Source organism: Phaseolus vulgaris, chromosome 3 (genome assembly GCF_000499845.2).
Source record: "Phaseolus vulgaris cultivar G19833 chromosome 3, P. vulgaris v2.0, whole genome shotgun sequence".
Classification (NCBI taxonomy): domain Eukaryota; kingdom Viridiplantae; phylum Streptophyta; class Magnoliopsida; order Fabales; family Fabaceae; genus Phaseolus; species Phaseolus vulgaris.
In genome coordinates this window covers 44934385-44958231 of record NC_023757.2, presented here as the reverse complement: position 1 = coordinate 44958231, position 23847 = coordinate 44934385, and the positions used below count along the sequence as shown (strand labels likewise).

The 23847-nt window shown below is 29.2% G+C and overlaps 2 protein-coding genes across 3 annotated transcripts; both read left to right on the top strand.

The window, feature by feature from the left end:
- Positions 1–10069: 10069 nt before the first annotated feature.
- LOC137808078 (protein transport protein SEC16B homolog) lies at positions 10070–19487 on the top strand. Of its 2 annotated transcripts, none has more exons than XM_068608985.1 (14): positions 10070–10434; positions 10569–12302; positions 12392–12712; positions 15337–15465; positions 15543–15665; positions 15811–15978; positions 16127–16252; positions 16337–16471; positions 17151–17278; positions 17353–17461; positions 17540–17863; positions 17969–18100; positions 18198–18493; positions 18601–19487. In XM_068608985.1, exons 1-14 carry the CDS (start codon positions 10363–10365, stop codon positions 19106–19108), a joined length of 4305 nt encoding a protein of 1434 aa, XP_068465086.1. In that variant the 5' UTR covers positions 10070–10362; the 3' UTR covers positions 19109–19487. The 2 variants fall into 2 exon arrangements, with proteins under 2 accessions (XP_068465086.1, XP_068465087.1); XM_068608986.1 differs by having other exon boundaries at positions 10234–10434; positions 17217–17278.
- A 2826-nt stretch (positions 19488–22313) lies between these two features.
- On the top strand, positions 22314–23223 carry LOC137808077 (small ribosomal subunit protein eS30z/eS30y/eS30x). The gene is made up of 3 exons (XM_068608984.1): positions 22314–22481; positions 22596–22733; positions 22938–23223. The coding sequence occupies exons 1-3, from the start codon at positions 22478–22480 to the stop codon at positions 22982–22984; spliced, it is 189 nt and encodes a 62-aa protein (XP_068465085.1). The 5' UTR covers positions 22314–22477; the 3' UTR covers positions 22985–23223.
- Positions 23224–23847: the final 624 nt, after the last annotated feature.

Below are 23847 nucleotides of genomic sequence, written 5' to 3'. Positions count from 1 at the left end.
ATGGGTTTCTTTTCTTTCTTTTTTAAATCCTGCTTCCAATTTGGCTTCTTTTCTGCTTGTATTGAGGACTTGGCGTGAAACGTGAAAGCAATGATTCCTAAGATGGAGTTGGAGTTAGAATATAATAGAACTGTATGTACAGTTCATTTATTTATTTATTTTTGGAGTTTCAGAGATAATTTTTTAAACTCCCTTCAATTCCTGAATAAGCTTTTGGTCTTTGCTGGGATAGGGATAGGGATAAGCATATTTTTGTTTTATTATGTAGACTTAATCTTCCTTGAAAAGTTCAAAGTATAAGCGGGTAAAAGGAAGAGACCGTAATATTCCTGTGGAAGAATCGGTCAGATTTATGATTTGATAAAAGTATATGCCCATCAAATGCTCTTCCTTCAAATAAATTTATGAACAACGAGGAAGCAGTGACTTTTTTTCTGTGCATGTGATAAGTTGCTTCACGAGAATTTGCTTAAACAGTGACAGTGATCCATTGGTTTTTTGGTGTTGGGTTTGGTCCCAAAGCAGTATAGGAACGTGAAGGGAACATGAATCTGAGTTATGGATTATTGATTTGGATCCTTTAAGATAGAGTTTGGGTGAAGAAAAGCAAAAGAAAGTGGGAAAATAGGACAAATGAGAAGATGCTGCAGCGTAATTGGGATTGGAGCTTCAAATTTGGTCATTAGATAAGATGAATAAAAGACAACATTTTCGTTACAAAAAAATCTCTTCTATTTCCAACCTAATTCTCATTTCTGTTTCCTAATCTATACGTTTTACAGTTCATTTTGCATTTTGGCACAGGATTCCCATTTTACCTTTTTCTTTTCTTTTCTTTCTGCTACAGGTCCCCACCCAATTAAGCCAATGTTAGGAGTTTCAAATTATGTTTATAAAATAAAATCATTTCAAAAAAATTTAATTATGATCATGGATACACATTTCATATATATGATTTCATTTCAAACTAGAAATATACTTTTGATCCAGTAATAATACTACTTGAAAGAAATAGGACAGTATTTTTAAGTTGGTTGTAAAAATAAATGTAGTTTGGTAAAGAAGGGTTTGATACATGAGTAAAATCATCACAGGGAAGTAGGAGGTGTATTAAGTTATTGGCAAAAGGATTATGATATTTGAGTGTTGAGAATCTTGAAGAGGGCCCTCACAAGTAATTAAGGAATATTGGATAGCAACTAGAGAAAGGAATTGAGAGTGAAAATGTGAAAGGATTGTGTAAACATGCAGTAATCAACATGATTCACCTATGGCAAATTAACTCAATACTCTTTCATTTGGATAAATTAGAGCTTCACAGAATCTCAGAAAAAATGAAGTTCCCATGGGTTGGAAGAGAATAGGACTAGTGAAATCTCTTTCACACTAACTAAAGCATCAAAATGTCATTTACTGCAAAGAAGGGTATGTGAAAAAGACATGTCAGATCATTAAGTGTGCCTTGTAGGACACTTGGTCAATGTTCCTTAAAATAAAAGGATTCTCATCTATGACTGAAATCTACAGTGACCACTTATAAACTAAAGAGATAAGGGATGTCATTGTAATTTCTCCAATAACATGGAATGCTAAGTTATAGAAATGGCCTAAGATAAAATTTAAAAATCACTAAAGTGATGATATGAGTTAGAGGGGTATAAATCACAAACACTCTCTAAAGAAAACTAAACTATGCATTAATTAAATTAATCACTACATGCTTAGTTTTCGTTAAAATAACATAAATTCAATTTGTATGTGTTAAAAAAATAATAAAATTTCACTTACAAAAAAATATACGTTTAATATGGTTTTAGATTAAAATTGGTGATAAAGACTTATTTATTTTCATTATAAATAAACCAGCATAAATATAATTATAAATTTTAATATATAAAAAGAAAGTACTAATTTATATTCTCGTGATTTTGTAACAATAAATTATTCTTTAAGTCTTAATTTTTAAGTGAAAGATCAAATAAATAAAAAATCTGGTGTGACAATGTATTTCACCTTCTCTTTTAATGAATTTATTTATTAAATTATAACAATAATTCACTAAACCTATATGATTTTTTTTAAAAATAAATTATCCAAATTTCTTGAGTTTTAAAAAATTACATAAAAAACAACTAATATTATGTATGTATGAGACATTAAAAATATATAATATATAATAAAAAGTTCATAAATACAAATATTATATATATAATTTGTTTAACTTTTGATAAAGTAAGTTTCTTTTTATTATATTTGAAAATTGAGTTTTATTTAGTGTTTTTGAGAAATCTCATCCAATAGAATAAATTTGTAAACGATGATCCTAAAAATAAGAATGTGATCTATATATAAGTAAAAAGTATCATTATCATCATCATTATATAAAATCGTTATAAAAGCAATCTTTATTTACTTTGATTTAATCATCACATATATTATTGCGATCTTTGTTTACTTTGATTACCTTGTTGTCAATTGATGTCACCATTGCAAATGATTAGTCATTATTCTAAGTGTTTCAATGTTTTTCAAATTCAGTTTTCTATGGAAGAATGTCAATTATTACAAAATTGCAAAATAAACATAAAAAATATACACATGTTGGCAATTACCTATTTGTATAGGTACATGTTTGAATGTTTTCTTTTTATATTTTCATTGAACTATAAGGTTTCCCTTAAGTTACGTTAATTTTAATATAACAAATAATTATGATGAAATTTACTTAGCATTGTGTGAAATGATGTCTAATTAAGTAGAATATTCAGACATACATGTATTTTTGTGTCACACATAAATAAAAAGGAAAATACCTAATTTAGAGATAAAAAAAACTTATTTATTAACAATATTTTTGGTAACATTTCCATCTCCTCTCCTTCAAGGTGTCATTCTTTAATAAGGATTTTTGTGGAAGTTTAAGAAACACCTCTTGACAAAGCAACATACAATTGACCCATGACTAAAAAATATTGCGTGGAAGGTAAATCCCAACACTAGGTATAATTTTTCCTATGATTTAGTTATAATAATTTCAAAACTTAGTTTAAAAGGAAATTATTTCTTAAGAAGCACAAAGGAAAGATCTTCAAATTTCTGTTGTTTTATGTTTAAATGCTTAGTAAAAGATATTTTTTTCAAACATAATGATTTGTTAAGATTTCAACATTCAACAACATGTTCATGTACCCACAACATAGTAACATTATCTCATTACATAATCCAGATTTAAGATCTATATTTTGCAATAACATTAATGATGCACCTTTTTAGCAATGACATGTCATATGCAATAATAGAGTGCAAGTACTCTTGTTGGTATAAATTATGTGTGTCTCTTTCAACCTCGTCAAATATGATAAATTATGTTTGTCGACATCTTTATTTTTTTTAGTCAATATGGTTCTTTGAACTATATAAGATCCATCCAATGTATGAAATTTCAATTGGGAAAATATTTATTGTATAACTTTTTGTATTGAATCTCATTCTCATGATATTGCTAGTTCATGAGTTATTTTTACCATTCATTAAGATTTGTAGGTTCAATACATCTCCGATGCACATGAGATATTATATAAAATTGTGATATTGTGATGATTACACGTTTTATTATAAATGTAATACCTTTTTGTTATTCCATAAATGATATTTAACAATACATGCATAAATCATTTGTGTCTTTGTACCTTTTTGAACAATTACAAGAAAATTCTCCTCCTAATATCATCATTTTTTCTCCAAATAGAACACCACAATCGAGAAAATACTTTAATGATCCATCTAATACTTCTAAAACATATCTTTTAGTCATGAGTTTATGGTTTAAATTTTATGATTTAGGGTTTAAGATTTAGGATTTAGAAGTAAAAGTAAATTAGTAAAATACCACAAATAAAATTATAGTGATAAAAGTATACTAATCACGTCAAATATTACTTGATCTTATTTTATTATCATTAGATTCTTAAAACATTTATGGTGTAAAAATATAACCTCTCATGTTAAATAAATAAATAAAATTATATTTAAAATAAAAATAAATTTATTTATACAATAAGAATTACAAATAATCTAAGAAGATTGCATGTGTAATTTTCATGAAAATTTTCCCAATTGAATAAAATTTACATTGTAACACTTAAGAAAAATGAAGGAAAATTATAAGTAAAAATCACCATAAATAAAATTTTGATCATGAAACAATATTAATCACATTCAATTTTATTCAGTTTTACTTAATATATTGCTTTATTATTATTAGATCCTTTAAACCTTTGTGTATATTAAAAAAAGGATTAAAAGGAGACTCAAAAATTGTTTTTTTTAATATAAAATGACTACATAACATTTGAGTTTCACTCCAATAATAATACACACTAAGCTTATCAGGAATTTAATTCCAATATATTATACTTTTGAAAAGGAGTGATAAGTTTTAAATTTTAACTAAGTCCCAAACCTAGAAATAATCAACCAACAACCCCAAACTTATGTGGGTCCCTCTAAATAATGAAAAATATTAATTAAAGTGGTCAATAGTAGTACAATAGAGAAATAGAATACCATGAGACAAAAATACATATTCTGTAAAAAAAACATGCATACTAAATTATCAACAAATTAATTAAGAAAGAGTATTGTAAATTAAAAATATCTATCTTTCAATGTAAACAAATCCTTTTTCTTTTACTTTTCACTGACATGAACTCTATAGTTATCCAATCTAAAGCAAACATTAAAGTAAACAAATTGCATGATATTCTCCGAATTTCAAACCAAAGTAACATTATAGTACCATTCTATTATATAAATATAATTATATAATAAACACATAAACATGACATAACATTCACTAATAAAAATGTGAGAAATCTACACCTTTGATCACGGAATTCGACTTATCTACTTTACCTTACTTTACTTATTTCGCAACTCTTCAACGACTCCAGTAATATTTAATAACTACATAACTACATAATATATTAAATGTCAAGAAAATAACTGTTAAAATACCGTGTTATCATTTTTTTAATATTATAAATAATAAATTTTAAGAAATAATTATATACACAAAAATAGGTATATCTCTGTTAAGATACCGTATTATCATTTTTTTAATATTGTAAATAATAAGCTTTAAAAGATAATTATGTACACAAAATAGGTGTATTTCTTTATATATTGTTATAAAAAATAAAAATTCATATGTTTTTTGTTTTTACACTAACAATTTGTAAAGATTTCCCATTTAAACATATTAAAGTGATTTAAAGCTTAAAGAAAATAAAATTTATAATACCATCAGATTTGGATAAAAGATATTTTGTGAATATTTTTATAAAATATGTTTGATTTTTACAGTTAACATTATTGTATGATATAATTAGGACAATTTTTAACAACAAAAGAAGTTTAATATAATTTAAATTTAAAATGAAAAATATAAATTAATTCTTAAATCGATTTGAATAAAAGTTGAGTCAAAACAATGAATACAAGCATAAAACAACAATTGGGGAAAAGCAATAGAAAAAACAATAAATCATGAAATAATGGCAAACTATTCGAAAATTCGAAATGAATATGTGATAAAGTTTGGAAAAGAAATTACTAAGGAGAAATTGCATAAGAAATTTGTAAACAAGAAAATGAGTATTGATATTTTTATTGCTATTCAGGAGGAGACAGTAGTTGAATTGTAAGCTATATAGTACAGAAAATGACACAAACACTAATGCGGACACGGATATGAGATATGTAAATTTTTTAAAATATAGGATACGGGGACACAGATCTATATATTATATAATTATGAATTATATAAATTGACAATAAAGATTTATGTGCACAAGTATATTTCAGATTATTTTTTGGAACAAAAAGATGTTTTTCATTATTGGTTCACAATGATTTGTTTCTTATTTTTATAATCATAATAACAATTTATACAATAAAATTTGAATTTTGAAAAAATTAATGTATTTTTTCTTTTTAAAATTGTGTTAAAAGCATACTAAAATTGTGAAAAATATAACAAATACTTTTTGAATTAGACACTTCACGTGTCCTACAACAGATATCATACAAATATCGGTATCGGACATCGATACGACATTTAAGAGGAGTGTCCGAGCTTCATAGATAGATTGTAAGCATACATAAGTTTTTTCCTTTTGCAAATATCTTATTCTACCTCACTCCAACACTACATTATGTTCAAAATTTACTCCTAGGCCATTTGCATAGAGACACGCTTATAAAAACTATTTTTTTTTTCTTAATTTACTATATATATATATATATATATATATATATATATATATATATATATATATATACCTCTGAAAACATTAACCGTGGTTGTTCATTTATTAAGAGACTAATATTTTTTTTCCCTGACTAAATTTTGTTCTCATTTTGGTTTCCGTTGTAGTTGGACGAATTTAACATTTACTAGTTACAAACAGATATAAAATATGTGAACACAAAGCTAAGATTTTCTTGTTTTTTTTGAAATCTTGTGTTTTTTAATTTAAAGTGCGAAATCTAGATTTTATAGCCATACAATTAAAGATGAAAAAATTTGATTCTACAGCCACTAACTTCTAATATGATTTTGTGGGTGGTTTCCTAAAATACATAACACCTAATTCCTAAATAATAGGTGATTTCCTAAATATATGACACATTATCTAAATAATAGGTAAACGTTAAACAAAACAAAAAAAATACTTTTAATCGCTAACAAAACATGCTTCTTTTAAGAGAAATCACGTTGGATATAATTTTTAAAAACGTATATAAAATCAATAAATTTATTTTATATATAATTAGATAAAAATGTATACTGTAATTAAATTAAAAGGATTTTTTCTGACAGATAATAATCTCAAAGTTATTAAAGTATAACCAAAAACCAAGAATGTTTATTCATAAAAAAATAGAAGTTAAAGATTTCTTTTGTGTTCTTCACCTCACCTAAAAGGCAAATTATGATTATTTCATTAAATTAATTTTTAATGGTAAAAAATCTATTTAAAATATTGACAAATACAGCAGCGATAAATCGTTAACAAATAAAAAAATATCAATATAAATATACAAATAAACTCGTTAACTTGCGCGTGACTTATTGAAAACTAAAAAAAATAAAAATTAAACCATCATATTAGGATGATCAACAAAGCCACATGATCATATAAAAGATTCGTGTGAATTGTATGTTTTAATATTTATCATTCCTTATTAATTTAGTGATCAATTCTCACGTGAAAATGACATTCTCACCAAATACATGGTACGTTAAGCATATTTAATAAAAATAAATAAACAAACTAAATAGATCAGATTTTTTTTTCTCTAAGTCCACAAAATTTTGAAACAAATTATAATTTTGATAGAATTTATCAAGTTGTTGTTTGAAGTCACCAAGAGTATGAACACAACATAGAAATAAAACGATGATTTTTTCTTATCCACAATTACTAAATTGGATAAATTAATTTATTTAAGGAATATTTCAACTTATATACAAAATAATCTTAAATTAATGATCCTAGATTAACATAGACAAAAAAAAAAACAGAACATTAGTTGAACAAAAACGATACGATTAGAAAAAATGCAACATGTGTAGAATGGTTGAATAATAGCGTAGTTACAGATAATTTAGACATTTATTTTCCAACCAATTTATCAATAAACAAGGTTTCAACTTACTGGTTCCCAATTATCAATATGAAAATAATTAAATAACTTTATATATATATATATATATATATATATATATAAGATAACTTCAAACAAACACATTAGTTCTCTCAGCTACAAGCAAAAGTCTTTGTAACGAATTTGGTTTTGGAAACTTTTATATATCAAACAAATATATACAATTTGGGAAAATGGTAAAGTGTCCTTGTCGCGGTTTCGACGTGGTGATGTAATTTAGGTTTCCATCTTCCTTTTCCTTCTCCCAAACTCCTCCATTTTTTAGTTTTCCTTGCATGCAACTCTATCATTTAGGCTTTTTGTCATTAACAACTTCACAACAATCACCCTCTTTTTGTCTCAAAAGTTTCCTCCTCACCCTCACGTTCATCTCCCCTTATTAGGAGTATCATCTTTTGGTTTTGCATGTTATTTTCCTTGAAGATGATGGTATTATTGATGTATTCATGGTTCTTGATTTTTCATAGGAAGATTCTGAAGCTCAAACCTCGAAAGAGAAGCATGTTTTCCCTATTCCTTCAAGGTTATGATTACTTAAGTTTAAGGGAGATAAATTTTTTTTCTTCTAAAATTTGGACATGTGGTCATAGGACTGCCCTTGGTCCTATTATTGGTTGCACGCGTGTGTTCGATTTGGGCTCTATTTAATTCAAATTGGTCTTGAACTCCGAGATTTTGATGTGTACTTTGTATGGTACTATATGATGATGATTGTTGCGGGTACTTAGATTATTGTTGGGGTCATTGTGTCGTAAAAGTTGATGAAGCATAACGTATTGAAAATTTTGACTGTGTAGAGCTCACCCGTTCTGGTTATTTTGATGAACTTTGGGTCTAAACTTTGTGTGTGGAAGGAGATAATGTCTAGTACTCGCGTACTAGTTTTGATATTTTAAAGTGAATTATGTTCTTTGAAATTCAATATCAGTTCATGTTGATTTTTTGTTTGTTTGTTTACATCATAAGTTAAAATTTGGGTCATTATTGACCAACATTCTCAGTAATATACGATAAAAAAAATCATCAAATAAAAATTAATAAAAAATAATTAGTTGCTACTTACTAAATTATAAACTATTTAGAGACTAAAAGAAATGGTTTCTAAATTAGTTTGTATTATTATTAAATGGTTTCTAGTATCTAATTAACAATTAAGATTTTTGTTATCAAATTTATAATATAAATATTTAATAGTTAAAACATTAGTAGCTAATTAAATATCATTTAGAAACTATTTAATAATAATAGAAACTAATTTATAAACTTTTTTTTAAATATCTCTAATTTAGTCACTATAATAATTAATTTTTTTTTTAAATTAGTTTTTATTTAATAATTTTTTTATAGTGATATTTTTTAAATTGCTCGGACTAATGTCAATATATATAATTTATGTAGTTTATTTTTAATTATACTTCTGTATCATTAAATTTATTTGGATTTTTAGTGTATATTTTTTAAACTAACCTCACTAGAAGTCAAGATCAAATGACTACAAATTTAACATCCTAATTCGTTTAGGAGCTGGAAATGATGAAAGTATTTTTTTTATATATAAAAGTTAGATATCCTTTAAATATTTTTATTGATTTTTTTTATCGATAAAAAATCAAAACTCTTACCTTATTTATAACTTTTATCTTTATTTTCTCAATCTGCATTCCTTTATATTTCAAATCCAAAGAAAATAGTACTTTATACAAAAATACATTATCCATGTTTGCATCTAAACATTTTTTTAAGAATTTTTAAAACACACTTAAGGTGATCTAGATGTTTTTCTATATAGTTCAACTATAAAGAAGTATATCATCAAAATATACTATCAGAAACTATCGTAAGACCATGATTCATTAGTTTTAGAAATAAGCCAGAAAGATATAAACAACTATTTATAAAGTTCATTTTTGTTTTAAATACTATTTTCCATTCATCTTCATTTTTAATCATAATTCGGCTGTGTACACTTTTATATATTTTTTAAAATATTATTTGAATTTGTGTTTTTGTCTCACTCATCCTTTCTTCATGAGTGTTTCTGGATTTCTTTAAATTCCCTTAATTAGTCCTATATAGAGTGACCTATTCAGTATAATTACTCTTATATTCAGTTGACGAGAAGAAGTTTGAGAAAAATAAATAAGTTTTAATTGAAGAAGAGAAACATAATAATTTCTTATTATAAAGCAGCAGATACTAGAAACTCTTCCAAATATATATATTTATGAATTATGTTTTTTGTTTTGTGTGGGTCACTTTCTACACATGGAGTTTTGACCTACCTTGTCGTCGAAACAACGGTCGCAGCAAAAATACCAGATGCAATTGCATGCAAACAATACACGTACATTTTTCTTCTTCTTTTTAATCCTTTTTTAATACAAGATTGTGTATGCGGCAGTAAAATGTAGATGATAAAAAAATGAGAATTAAAAAAATTGAGATGTGAATGGAGCAATAATAAATGTAAAAAGTAATATAAAATTGACAAAAAGCAAACATTGTAATTTTGTGTTATCGATAGTAGGTGAGGTGGTGCGAAATCCAGGGCTTTCCTCTCTTTCTCTCTTTTCTCTCTTCTCTTTTGTTTTCTCTGTCTGATTCTCTGCTAATTCTGAAAATGGATTTTTTATGTTTTCGCTTTTTTTCCTCTGCGCCCCAAAACGTTGCGTTTTATTCAGACGGAAACTTTGCAATTTCCGGGTAATGCCTTTATATTTTTATTTTTTAAAATTTCTCTGTGTTCTTGGATTGCGTGCATATTAGAATTCGCATATCTCGTTTCTGTTTTGGTTGGTGGTTATTTCGGATTCGAATCTCGAGGTTGCGAATTGTAGGAGTTGAAATCAAGGATTGTGTTGGGCGCGGTTGTGACAATCTCCGGCGAATTGGTGACCGGTGCAATTGAGAAGGTTTATGGTTTGGGCGTGATGGCTTCGAATCCTCCACTGGAGGATCAGACGGACGAGGATTTTTTCGATAAACTGGTGGAGGATGACAATGAACCTGTTAATTCTAGCCATGGTGATGAAGGTTATGATCATTCTGATGACGTGAAAGCGTTCGCGAATTTAGGGATTAATGATGACGCTGGAGAATGTCGTAATGAGCGGAAACAGGAGGAAGGGGACGAAGGTGGTGGGCAATTGGATGGTGGGAATGCTCAAGAGGGAGGTTTTTTGGCGTCCTCTGGTTCATTTGGAGGTGATAGTGCGATGGATCATGGTGATCATGGGACGGGTTTGGAGAGTGCTTCAGTTTCCGATGTGAGCAAGAGCAATGGAATCAACAATTCCGAGGTTAAGGAGGTGGGTTGGAATTCTTTTAATGTTGATACAAAAGGCGATGTCGGGTTTGGATCGTATTCTGACTTTTTTGGTGAATTGGTAGAAGAATCTGGCAAAGCATGTAATGATTTTAATAATGAGGTGAAACCTGGTAATGAAATTCAAAATGATGGGTTAAATTCTTTAGGTAATTATAAGCCATGTCAAGAGGGTCAAGGTTATGATACATCATCTCAGGTAAATAACACAAATGGTCAAGATCTGACTGGCAGTCAGTATTGGGAGGATCTTTATCCTGGCTGGAAGTATGATCAGAACACCGGGCAATGGTATATGGTAGACGGCCATAATGCTAATCAGGGAAGCTCTATGGCCAATACAGCTGCAGATTGGACAACTGCTTCTGGTGCGATATCGGAGGTTTCGTATATGCAACAAACTGCGCAATCTGTTGTTGGAACTTTAGCTGGAACTAACACAGCCGAGAGTGTATCATGCTGGAATCAGGCTTCGCAAGGGAATAATGGGTATCCTGAACATATGGTTTTTGATCCTCAGTATCCTGGTTGGTATTATGACATGATTGCCCAAGAATGGCGCTCGTTAGAAACTTACCATTCATTTATTCAATCTGCTGGTCATGGACAGGAAAATGGGCATGCATCTACTGAAAAAAAATTGCCCAATGATGTCAGTTTATACAGAGAGTATGGTCAAGATGACAATTATGGGTCACTGAGCTCTGGTATTCAGACTCCAGATGACAATTGGAGTGGCTCATATGGTATTAACCATCTCCAGGGTCTAGACAGACACGCAACTGAGATGACTACTAGAAATGAGGATACTGCAACTGCTGGTGGAAACAGACTGGGTCACTCTTTTGGTTCAAATATTTCTGTTAACAAAGATCAACAAAATAACTCTGCTTCATTTGAAACAGTCCCATCGTACAATAAAGTGAACCGTGATCATGGTTTGGCCAATGGAACTCTTGAGCCACAAAGCTTTGCTCCTAGTGGGAACGTTGCTCAACATTTTAATTATTCAAATACACAGTTTGATGAACCAAATAATTTCTCAAATGAATATGGTAAAAGTCAGAAGCCCTACAGTTACTCCCAGATCCAGCCATCCTTCCAGGATACGCATCAGTCTTGTGCCCCTCATGTTGGAAGATCATCAGCTGGACGTCCTCCTCATGCCTTAGTAACCTTTGGATTTGGTGGAAAACTGGTTGTAATGAAAGATTCTAGTTTTTCGAATTCATCATATGAAAGCCAGGTTAATTCTTGATTCATGTTTACAGTTTTGATCGATGCTTCCTTTGATTTTTGTGATAATTAACACTGCTCGTTCACTTTTATCTGAAGAATTTTGTCCCAGGATCTGTTTGTGTGTTAAACTTGATGGAGGTTGTCAATGGAAGTATTGATTTATCGAGCATTGGAAGTGGCACTGGTGATTATTTCCGTGCTCTCAGTCAGCAATCTTTCACTGGTCCATTGGTTGGTGGGAGTTTTGGAAGTAAAGAGTTGTACAAATGGATAGATGAGAGGATTGCACATTGTGGATCAACTGACATGGATTATAAGAAATGTGAAAGGTTGAGACTCCTTCTCTCGTTGCTTAAAATAGCCTGTCAACATTATGGAAAACTACGTTCTCCTTTTGGTACAGACACCATAAGAAAAGTAAGTAAATCTATTACCCTTCAAAATCTTTTTATATTTTCTATGCCACTGTTCATTTAATTTCCTGTTATTTGCAAGATTGATAAAAGTTTTGTGAAGAATTATGCTGCTCATTAATTTACAGCACTATTATTAAGTGTCAATTTTCTAATCTTTCTCTTTCTTTTTTACTGGTGGGCTTTTTTGAAGAAAAAAATTGTTTCTTTTTAATTCATCCTAATATTTAATTAGTTTACATTTATATATTTATTATAATGTAGAAACAAATAATCATAAAAGAAAAAAAACATATAATTTTTTTATTAAAACTAAGAAAATTTATTATTCTTTTTCTCTTCCAAAAAAAATCATAAATTATACTTAAAAAGAGATGAAGGGAGTAATTTTATTTTTCAATGTACATTAACAATGGTTGGTCCAGCTTGATCTGATAGGTAGATGGTAAAGTTGTAATGGCCTTATTTGATCCATATTTCAAATAGAATACAATTTTTAGTCTCAAGAAACAGTCATAATTTATTGACGGAAGGACTAATTATCCATTTTACCTCTTTTTCAAAAAAAAAAAAGAAGTAAAAAGTAAACAAATAAAATATGTATTTATAAAAATTAAATTACACTAATGAAAATTATTTTAATATAAAAATTTCGATATATAAATTACAAGTTTTAATAAAATAATATTATTTTTATTTCTTAAATATAATTATTATTTTAGAAGTAGCCGATCCATAAGTTTACGGATTGGATCGCGTTAATTCAAATAGATCATGAACTAAAGGAGCTAAGAAAAAATATTTAATTCAATTTACATCACAATTTTTTAATCATGAGATGATGAAAGCATTTGTTGCATATTTTTAAATCTTTTTGACGAATTAAATTCATTATGGTATTTTAATCCAATACAAATGTAACAGACAAAATCTAGATAAAACAACTATTTATATATCTTACGAAAATAAATATAGCAATTAATCAAATATTTAGCTTGTTTTTTAGAGTTGATTATCCACCTTACACTTTTGTGCTAAAATTTATGAAATGTGACTCAAGATGACGTGAAATAGATAAAAGAAAATAAATTATTATACTTTCACACCCTCTTTTTTTAAGGCTAACATTACAACCTTACTGTTATTATTTTAATAACCTTTTATAACATTTAATTATAAACATATCTTTTATTACACTTTTTATTATTAATTACATTACAAGAAACAATTCGTTATGGTAAAAAATAATTTACCTTAAATTTCAAAATTATAAGTAACACAAAACAAAGTTATTGTCTAACATATTTTTAGTGAGAAAAGACAATTCAAAAGCAAATAAACAATCCATATTCTATGTGTATCTATGAAAAGTAATTTAGAAGCAATCCAAATTTAAAAACAAAGACATATTCTTTCTATAAACAAAATTATTTATAAATCTGTTGAAACAAAGCTCAGTCCTTTCTCTCTCTCTTTATATATATATATATATATATATATATATATATAAACAATATTAAATATTAATGCAATATTAAAAGATGAAGAATATATAAACAATATTAAATATTAATGCAATATTAAAAGATGAAGACCCCCTACAAACACCAACTAGAAAAAGTTGCTCAACTTATTCTTCTTGCCTCCTAATGTCTTCAAAGATAGAAAAAAAAAACAATTTTCACTACTCGTGCTAAAGTAAAGGGGGAGAATAATATAATACTTGATAACACTACTCATCTTCCCCCTTTTGCCTAAAGATTTTTAATAGATAAAACTTATTATATATTTTGTTTTTTTAAAAAAAAATTGATTAAACATCAAATATTTAAACAAGATGTGTTGATAGTACTAATTTTTTGTAAATCTAAAACGATAGGTGAAGGAAGGGGGCAAGATTGAAATTTAGGAGGGGATGGATATATTAGGTTTAATGCGTATGCTGATAACATCTTGTGGATTAGGGGGTGACTGTCCCTGTTTCAATACATGTGTTCCATCCCTGGATATTGATAACATCTGCACCTTTGCTTCCTGCATTTTTTTAATCGTCTCTTATTTATGGAGTGGTTTATTAAAGTTTAATTGCTTTCCTAAAGGGTTGTTAAAAGTTAAAATTCATTCTTGTGAACAATCCTGTTAAGTTAAATTCTCATTCACATGGTTTTGATATCAGTTAGGAAAATATAATAGAGACTAGAGAGAATTGAGTAAATTTTATTGTATTTGACATATAAATTACACTATTTGATTTTATTTATTTATAGTAGAATAGCTTATAATTATTACATGACTTTTCACTGGACACAGTGATTTAAAATTTGTAATGATCTTTCAAATATTCAATAGGTATTAACGCACAACCCTTCATCTTTGTTCACTACTTCACAACTTTGTTACTTTTTAATTATTATTTCTAAATGTATTTGTTTAATCTTCTTTTGTACGAGAAGGAAAACTTTGTCCAGATAGGACCTGAAAGTATTCAGATAAACTGGAAATATTTTATCTATGTGGTTGTTCTAACCTTACCATGCCCCATTGGTAGTTTTATTCAATAGTATTATTCCATTCCCACACATGATCACCTCCAGATTTGGTGACCTATTGTGTTTGTATTTTAAACAGGAGAATGATACTCCTGAGGCAGCAGTTGCAAAGCTTTTTGCATCTACCAAGACGAGTGGCAAGGACTTCACTCAATATGGTGTGCTAAGTCACTGCCTGCAAAATTTGCCTTCTGAAGCTCAAATGCGGGTTTGTATAAGTTAACTCCTGACAAACCCTCTCAGATTTCTAAATATGCACATTTTATTGATTTTTATTTTGATTAGGCGACGGCTTCTGAGGTACAAAACCTTCTTGTCTCGGGCAAAAAGAAGGAGGCTTTGCAGTATGCACAAGAAGGTCAATTGTGGGGACCTGCGCTTGTTCTTGCTTCACAACTTGGTGATCAGGTTAGCTGTCATTTTTCCGGAGTTGAATACTGTATTGAACTATTGATTCTGAAATGACTGAATTAGACTGTCCCTTATGTGTCTTATAGTCCTTTTTTAACCAGCTTTTATTGTGGAATGAACTTTGTACATTTATGTATTGCAGTTCTATGTTGACACAGTGAAGCAAATGGCACTTCGTCAGCTAGTTTCAGGATCACCTTTGCGCACATTATGCCTTCTAATCGCTGGGCAGCCAGCTGAAGTTTTCTCTTCTGGTAGCTCAGCTGGTGGGGATCCTAGTGCTTTTAATACCCCTCAGCAGCCTACACAGGTGATCTCAATGGGATGAACTAGTAAACTACGCAAGGGTTATGCACTTCAGTTTTCTTTTTTCCAAGTTTCATTATTTTTCAAAGGTTAATGTTTTTTTTTAATTCAACTAGGAAGCTCATAACTTTCTTGTTACTTTGCAATTTCAGTTTGGATCTAATGGCATGCTTGGTGATTGGGAGGAGAATTTGGCCGTAATAACTGCAAACAGAACCAAAGATGACGAACTTGTAATTATTCATCTTGGTGATTGCTTGTGGAGAGAAAGAAGTCAGGTATAGTTCTCAATCTGTATTTCTGGTTGTTTAATGATTATGCAAATTTCAGTTTTGCTTCTAACTTGGGAGTCATATTTTTAGATCATTGCTGCACACATATGCTATTTAGTTGCTGAAGCGAACTTCGAATCATACTCAGATAGTGCAAGGCTCTGTCTAATTGGAGCAGATCACTGGAAATTTCCTCGAACTTACGCTAGTCCTGAGGCTATCCAGGTTCGTTGAAAATATCTTTTAACTCTTAGGTTGCTTCTTGAACTAAATTTGGTTGTTCTATTGCATATAGCACGAACGTGTTTTGAGTTTATTTCCCGGAAAATGTAATGTACACTGTATATTTTCTATCCCTTCCTCTCTCTATTGGACTTTTCGGGTTCCCAATAGCTTGATTTTCTAGGATTTTACAATGTTCAAACTTGGATCTTTCATTGAATGCTTAAGAAGATCGCATACACATGTTTAAAACCTTGCATGTAGTTTATATTACTTCTTCAATCCTAGGTTTATCAACGTAGGAATGTGACATTTTAAAAACCGTCTGTTCTGTAAGGTTTTGAAATAAACTGTCTGCTTAAAATACATGTGCCTTAACATTTCTTTTTCTCTAGTAAAAGTGAGAAAATAGCCTATGCACTGTTAATGTATTAATATATGGTAAATTTTGATGACCTTTATAATAATTAACGTAAAAGGTATATTGATAGCTAATTCTAAATGACAATGTAAAGTATATAAGATTTTATATTGATGAATTGTAATCGACAATTTAAATAAAAGTTTTTGATTTTGATAGTGCATGAGCATTAAACTCAATATTGTTAAATATGATGCAATTGTTTTGTCAGATGTATTGTAAGTACTCAAAACTGATCTAACCTAACGGTTATTTGAACAGAGGACTGAATTATATGAATACTCAAAGGTGCTTGGAAACTCTCAGTTTATTTTGCTTCCATTTCAGCCATATAAGCTTATTTATGCATACATGCTAGCTGAAGTGGGAAAGCTTTCAGACTCAATGAAGTAAGTTCGTAGAATAGTATTTGTACATTATTGTACTTTGTGTAATCTGCCTTATTGTTATTATGTGGCTTCAGGTACTGCCAAGCAGTACTCAAATCCTTAAAAACTGGTCGTGCACCAGAAGTAGAAACATGGAAGCAGTTGGTATTATCTCTTGAAGATAGGATTAGAACCCACCAACAGGTACTTCCTTGTATTTGACTGAGTCTTCATTATTTTGATAGTTTTGTTATTTATACTCTTAATTAACAAATTGTTCAGGGTGGGTATGCTGCAAATTTGGCACCTGCAAAATTAGTGGGCAAATTGCTCAACTTTTTTGATAGTACTGCACATAGAGTTGTTGGTGGTTTACCACCACCTGCTCCATCATCGTCATCATCTCAAGGAAATGGTCACGGAAATGGACAACAGCACCAGCCTGTTGCAAACAGAGTATCGAATAGTCAATCAACAATGGCAATGTCATCCTTAGTTCCATCCGCTTCAATGGAACCAATCAGTGATTGGACAGCTGATAATAATAGAACATCAAAGCCTAATAGAAGTGTTTCAGAGCCAGACTTTGGCAGAAGCCCTCTCCAGGTGTGTGATTACTATTAAGGATGTACTTCAAAAAAAATCAGTTGCATGTGTTAGTTTTTGTTCAGTGTATGTTTTTTATCGGGGAAAATGGTTGATTTTTTCCAGGGAACTTCACCTGACAGTCAAGGAAAAACATCAGTATCGGGGGGTACATCTCGCTTTTCTCCTTTTGGTTTTGGCTCACAACTTTTACAAAAGACAGTAGGACTAGTTATGAGACCTCGCCCTGGTCGACAGGTATTATTAGTCGTTTCATGTTCCGTGTTTGTTTTCTGTTAGTTTCAGCAGTGCTTTTGAGCCAATTCAAATGGTTCGTGTTCTTCTCTTTATGAAGGCTAAATTGGGTGAAAAGAACAAGTTCTATTATGATGAAAAACTGAAAAGATGGGTAGAGGAAGGTGTTCAACCTCAATCTGAAGAAACTGCACTACCACCTCCTCCAAAGACTGCTGCTTTCCAGAAAGGTTCAACTGAATACAGCTTAAAATCTGCACTGAAGAACGAAGTATCATCTTCTAAGGAGGGATATGATTCAAAAACTAAAAGTCATGAACATAACCGAGGGATTCCACCAATACCACCTAGCACAACTCAATTCTCTGGCCGAGGTCGGGTTGGTGTTCGATCTAGGTAAGATAGTCATAGTCTTGTTATGATAATCTTGTTGTTGGAACATAGCAAAGTTCAACTTTGTTTATAGTAGTGGAACTTTTACGAAACTTGTGTGGTCTATACAGGTACGTTGACACATTCAACCCAGGTGGTGGAAGCTCTGCAAAATTGTTTCAGTCATCATCTGTCAAACCTGCTTTGGCTGCCAATGCAAAGTTCTTTATTCCTGCTCACACACCATCATCAAATGAGCAGACAATGGAAGCTATAACAGAAAGTAATCATGAAGATAGTTTAACTAATGAAAAGCCTTCAACGTCGTACCAATCCCCTGAAGTTTTACCACCATCGGCCAGACCAAGGTTTCCAAGTATGGGTAACATCGGTTTCCAGGAAATAATGACGAATGTCGGCAACTCTCAAGTGCCTCATTCAAGGCGAACAGCTTCGTGGGGTGGTGGGACTATTACTGACCTATTTAGTCCCTCAGAAATGGGAGAAAGTAATCCTTCTGGTGAACCTTTGGGAATGTCACCATCAACATTTGTGCCCAGTGAGTTTTCTTCAATGCGTACACCTGTAAGGAGTGGGAGTGGAAGTTTTGGAGAAGTTCTTCACGAGGTTCAACTTTGAGCAGACAATTAAGTTGTAAATATCAAGTTTTGTTTATGGTCATCAGCGTAGTTGGGATATCCCTGCTGCATTTCTCTCAAGTTCTAAACGTTGGTATACATCAGGTGAAGTTCATAAAGAGAAATAACACAATGGCTCCTTTTTCTTCCAACCTGTTGTTTTACTTTCAATGCCAAGGGATATACCGCATAGGTGAGTAAGTAGTACAACTCATTTGTTCATTTTATTACACAACAAAACACACTAACCCTCAAGGAAAAAACTCCTCAACACATCAAACAAAAAGAATAGTTTGTGGAATTGTGAAATATCTTGCACTTTTGTAATTTTCATTTAAGAAATGAAATATAATTTAATGATAATTCTGATGGTTTTTCAAGTCAATCTTGCATCAGATTTCTCTTTTTATTTTTTCTCCTTTTTTGCTTTGTTTGAATTAGGGAGTGGAAAAGAGAGAGTGGATTTGAGATGATTTGAAGGGAAAGTGTAAAGAAAGTTATGATGTTTGGATTAAGGTAAATAGAGTGGAAAGTGTGGGGAATGTTTATAAAAGTTTGTGAATGATGTGATAGATGTGACTGAAATTATATATTTTTTAATTGATAAAAATGTAAGTTTACATATTTATCTTTATATTTAAAAATAGTTAAAAATTAATTTGATATATTTATTTATAAATTATAATTATTTTTAATTAAAATATTATTTAAATATTTATAATTATAAATATTTGATAAAAATTTATTTTTCATTATTTTTATCTTTCCTTTTTTTAATTAATATAATTATTATATAAATTTATTTTTTAATTATTAAAAAATATATTTATTATTATTATTTATATTTATAATTAATTATATATAATATGATTAATTACGTTTTTATAATAATTTTTTTAATTTTAATTATATTTTAAATAAAAATAAAAATAATTTAAGTTTAAAATAAAAGGGTAAAAGAGTAAATTAAAATTAAATATACAACTTTTTTCTGCAAATATGCGAAGAAAGTTTTGCAAGCAAATTTTTTTTCGATTCACGTGCTTTTTTTGTCTTTATTACGTGGATTCATCTTCATTTCACTGTAAACAGTATTTTTTTGCCTTTTCACGCACCGAAACAAACACAGCTTTAGGAAGATTTTTCCTTATTCTTCCCTCTACTGTAGAGCTAATTTCTCCCTCTTCTTTGTTTGAATCAAATGTATTAATAATAATAAGTCTTAATTACTTCAGAATTCAGTGACTACTAAATGATTTTTTTTGGAAAGATGCAAATGCCATTGAAATGTAAGGACCTTTCTAAGCATGGTTCACGAATTTAGAGTACACTTTTTTTATTGATCTATAGACAGAACACGCAGAATAGATGAGTCGTAAATATGCGAAAAAAGATTAATTATCGAAGGGAAAAAAAGTGTATTATAAAAAAATGGTAGGTTGGAAAATTGAGGTGACGAAGAAAAGAATAAAGCGTAGCTCTGGAGAAAATCGAAGAAGGGAATAGTAATGTGTTTTTTTTTTAGAAAAAAAAGATAGATTCAAAATCCATAAAATTTTCAACTGAACCGTATGTTATAACAACTTGCGTTGTATCCACATTTTTTATTTATTTTTATTATTATTATATATTTATATTTATTTAAATAAAATATAGATACATGTGTATTTATATCTTTTGAATATCAAACTATATATGTTTTAAATATCAAATAATAAAAATAAAGATTGATATTTGAAATTTTTTTTACGTATTATTGTTAAGGAAATTAAATTTTAACCTGAAATAAATAAAAAGTAACAAAAAAGTATAATAAGAGTGGAAGAAAAAAAAACATAAAGTTATTTAGTGAGTCACCGAAGAAACAGGAAAAGTTAAATAATTTATATATGTTTATTATGCAAAATCATTATACCAATGAGTGGTTGATCATCCTTCCACATATACAATTGTGTAATGTTTTTGAGCAAGTCTTACCTTGTAAAATTTAATTTTATCGGTGATATAAAATAAAAATAAAATGCTCATAAAATTAAATAAAAATATAAAGATAAAATTAGAAAAAATAAAATGGGGTGTGATTTTATTCGAATAGTTATCCTTACTTATTAGTATTTTTTTACATCAATATTCTTACTTATTTTTTTATCATGAGAAATATAGAAAAGTCAAGAACATATAAAATGCTAGCATTTTTTTTATAAATTTACATGTATCTTTCACAAAAGACAATCCATCAAGATTAAATTTTATATAACAAAAACTTTCTTATTAAAAGAAGAAGAATGGGATATGAAAATTGTGGCTAAAAAATAAATAATAAGAAAAACCTTTAACCAAAAAGCAGTGTTAAAAAAAATATAAATATGTGTCCCTCTATGTTTTTAAACTAAATGAGAATTTCCCTCATCTGATATTATAAACAAAAAGAAAAAAAAACATAATAATTAATTAACCAGTAAGTAAGTACATAAAAGACAAAACAAAAAATGGAGAATTTTTGTTCATGGAATGGTTTTGCCATAAGAAAAAAAAAAACAATACTTATATACATACGACTGAAGCCATTGAAAAACAGTAGTTGTTGATTTTGTGGTTCCTGGAACCAAATTACTACTGATATTTTTTTTATATGAAAATAGAAAATGAAAAAGAATTTTGATAGATTTATAAAACTTTCATTTAATTTAAAATTTTAAAATATTTAAAATTTTTGAAAATTTAAAATTTCAATTTGAAATGTTTAAAAAAGGCTTTAGGTTTGAAAAATAGAAAATTTAAAAATTAATACATTTTTAAAATTTGAAATTTTTTAAATTTTGAAGTGTTTCGAAAGGTTTTAGTTTTTGAAAATTTTAAAAATTTTGAAAAAATAAATTTAAAATTTTTATTCTTTTTGAAAAAATAGCAATGTCCATAATAATAAAATTAAATTAAATATTGATAAAAAGATAAAATAGAAAAAATAGAAAAAAAAATTGTGGGAAGTGAAAGAGGCTTTGTATACAGGTAAATATTTTAAAAATAATTTTTCGCAGTCCAAATAAAAAAAAACTATTTCGATAAGCATTTCCAAAATAAATTAGTTGTTAAGAATCATTTATTTTAAAATAAAATCATTCAAATAAAAAAAAGCTCCTCTGGAATTTAAAATTAGGCACGGCCGAAAAAGAGAAAAAACATGTGCAACTATGATACGTTCCATAAGATAAATGGGCTCAGCAAGTTTACTAACAGGCCTATGGCCCATTAAGACCTCAGAACCATAAACCCTACCTTTACAAATAGAGATCTCTTCCTCTTGCTTTGGGATTTTACCGGTAGCCGCTGCAGCTGAACGAATCAGAGAGAGAAGCATCAATTCATCAAAATGGGTGAGTTATTTCCTAATTCCCTTTTCAAGTTCAATGGGCTTTGATGGTTTTTCTGAACACGGTGACGATGATGTTCTGTCTAAATGGTTTCTTTGGTTGATGTTTTGATTACAGGTAAGGTTCACGGATCTCTCGCGCGTGCGGGCAAAGTGAGAGGACAAACTCCTAAGGTGGCCAAGCAAGACAAGAAGAAGAAGCCACGAGGACGCGCTCACAAGCGAATGCAATACAACCGCCGATTCGTCACCGCCGGTAATTTTGTCTTCTTCTCTCCTTCCCTTGCCTTTCCTATGTCTAAATTCACATGCCAACGCTATTCAACTTCTTTAATATTTATCTTACTTCTCTTTTCTACCAAAAAATAATATTTTGTTGTGTTAAATTTTTAGGGTTTCTGAATTTGGGCTATTATAATATGGTGTTTTAATTTTTGATTTTTGTCATTGTTGATTGTAGTGGTTGGGTTCGGTAAGAAGCGTGGACCAAACTCGTCGGAGAAGTGAGGGGCATGTGGATGATGCATTTTCGTAGTTTGCAAAATGTATCACTTGTTTTTATTTTTATTTGATTGAAAGTTTGATAGTTATGATTATGCTTCAATGAGGATTTTTTTTGCAAGTTAATATCAAAACTTTATATTTTCCTCACGAACAATTGTTTGAGTTTTTCCTACACAGATTTTTCTTCTTCTATTAATTAGGGGTGAAGTATGCAAAGATGGAATACCAAGCTTATTACATAATTTTTTGTGTTCTGGTTTTAGCTTTTCCAGTTATTATGTCATGTCCTTCGTTACTCAATGTTACAAACAATATAATTTGGAGGCCTTTAGGAAAATTCATCACTTTTGGTCACCCTCTTCAACCTGCTTTCACCAATGTTGTAAATAAGTTTTCATTTATGGTTTTTGTTAATAATTGCAAAATAAATGTTGGAAGACTTGAAATATGATTAAATAAATTGATATTGTAATCGTTAGTGTTAGGGTAATGAAACAGCAAATAAGTTCTAACCAGATGTTACATGCTCTTAAATTCGACCATTAAAGTATCATTAGAAGGCTCTTTGCTGTTTTGTCCGGCTATCTGTGTTGTGTTTGATGGATTTTGATTTCTGGAATTAGTATATTTGAGGCCCCGTCTTTATATTTTCTAAAATAAATAATAGGAGTGCAGTTATAATAGTGCAGATATTGGTTTTAAATTGAATGGTTTCATTTGTGATATGCAGTAACAAACTATGAAATTTAAGATATACTTCGTTAGTTTGTCAACATGAGTTATATTGTTGGACTCCTTCAGAATGGAAAATTGGTTAGAATACTGCTTAAATTTCAGTAGTTTATGTATCGTGCACAGATTTTACT

Coding starts and splice junctions, on each gene's coding strand:
- LOC137808077 (XM_068608984.1), top strand. Junction 22,734..22,937: donor CCGCCGATTCGTCACCGCCG/GTAATTTTGTCT, acceptor TGTTGATTGTAG/TGGTTGGGTTCGGTAAGAAG.
- LOC137808078 (XM_068608985.1), top strand. CDS start 10,363: ATGTTTTCGCTTTTTTTCCTCTGCGCCCCAAAACGTTGCGTTTTATTC. Junction 17,279..17,352: donor AAGCTTTCAGACTCAATGAA/GTAAGTTCGTAG, acceptor ATGTGGCTTCAG/GTACTGCCAAGCAGTACTCA. Junction 17,462..17,539: donor GGATTAGAACCCACCAACAG/GTACTTCCTTGT, acceptor CAAATTGTTCAG/GGTGGGTATGCTGCAAATTT.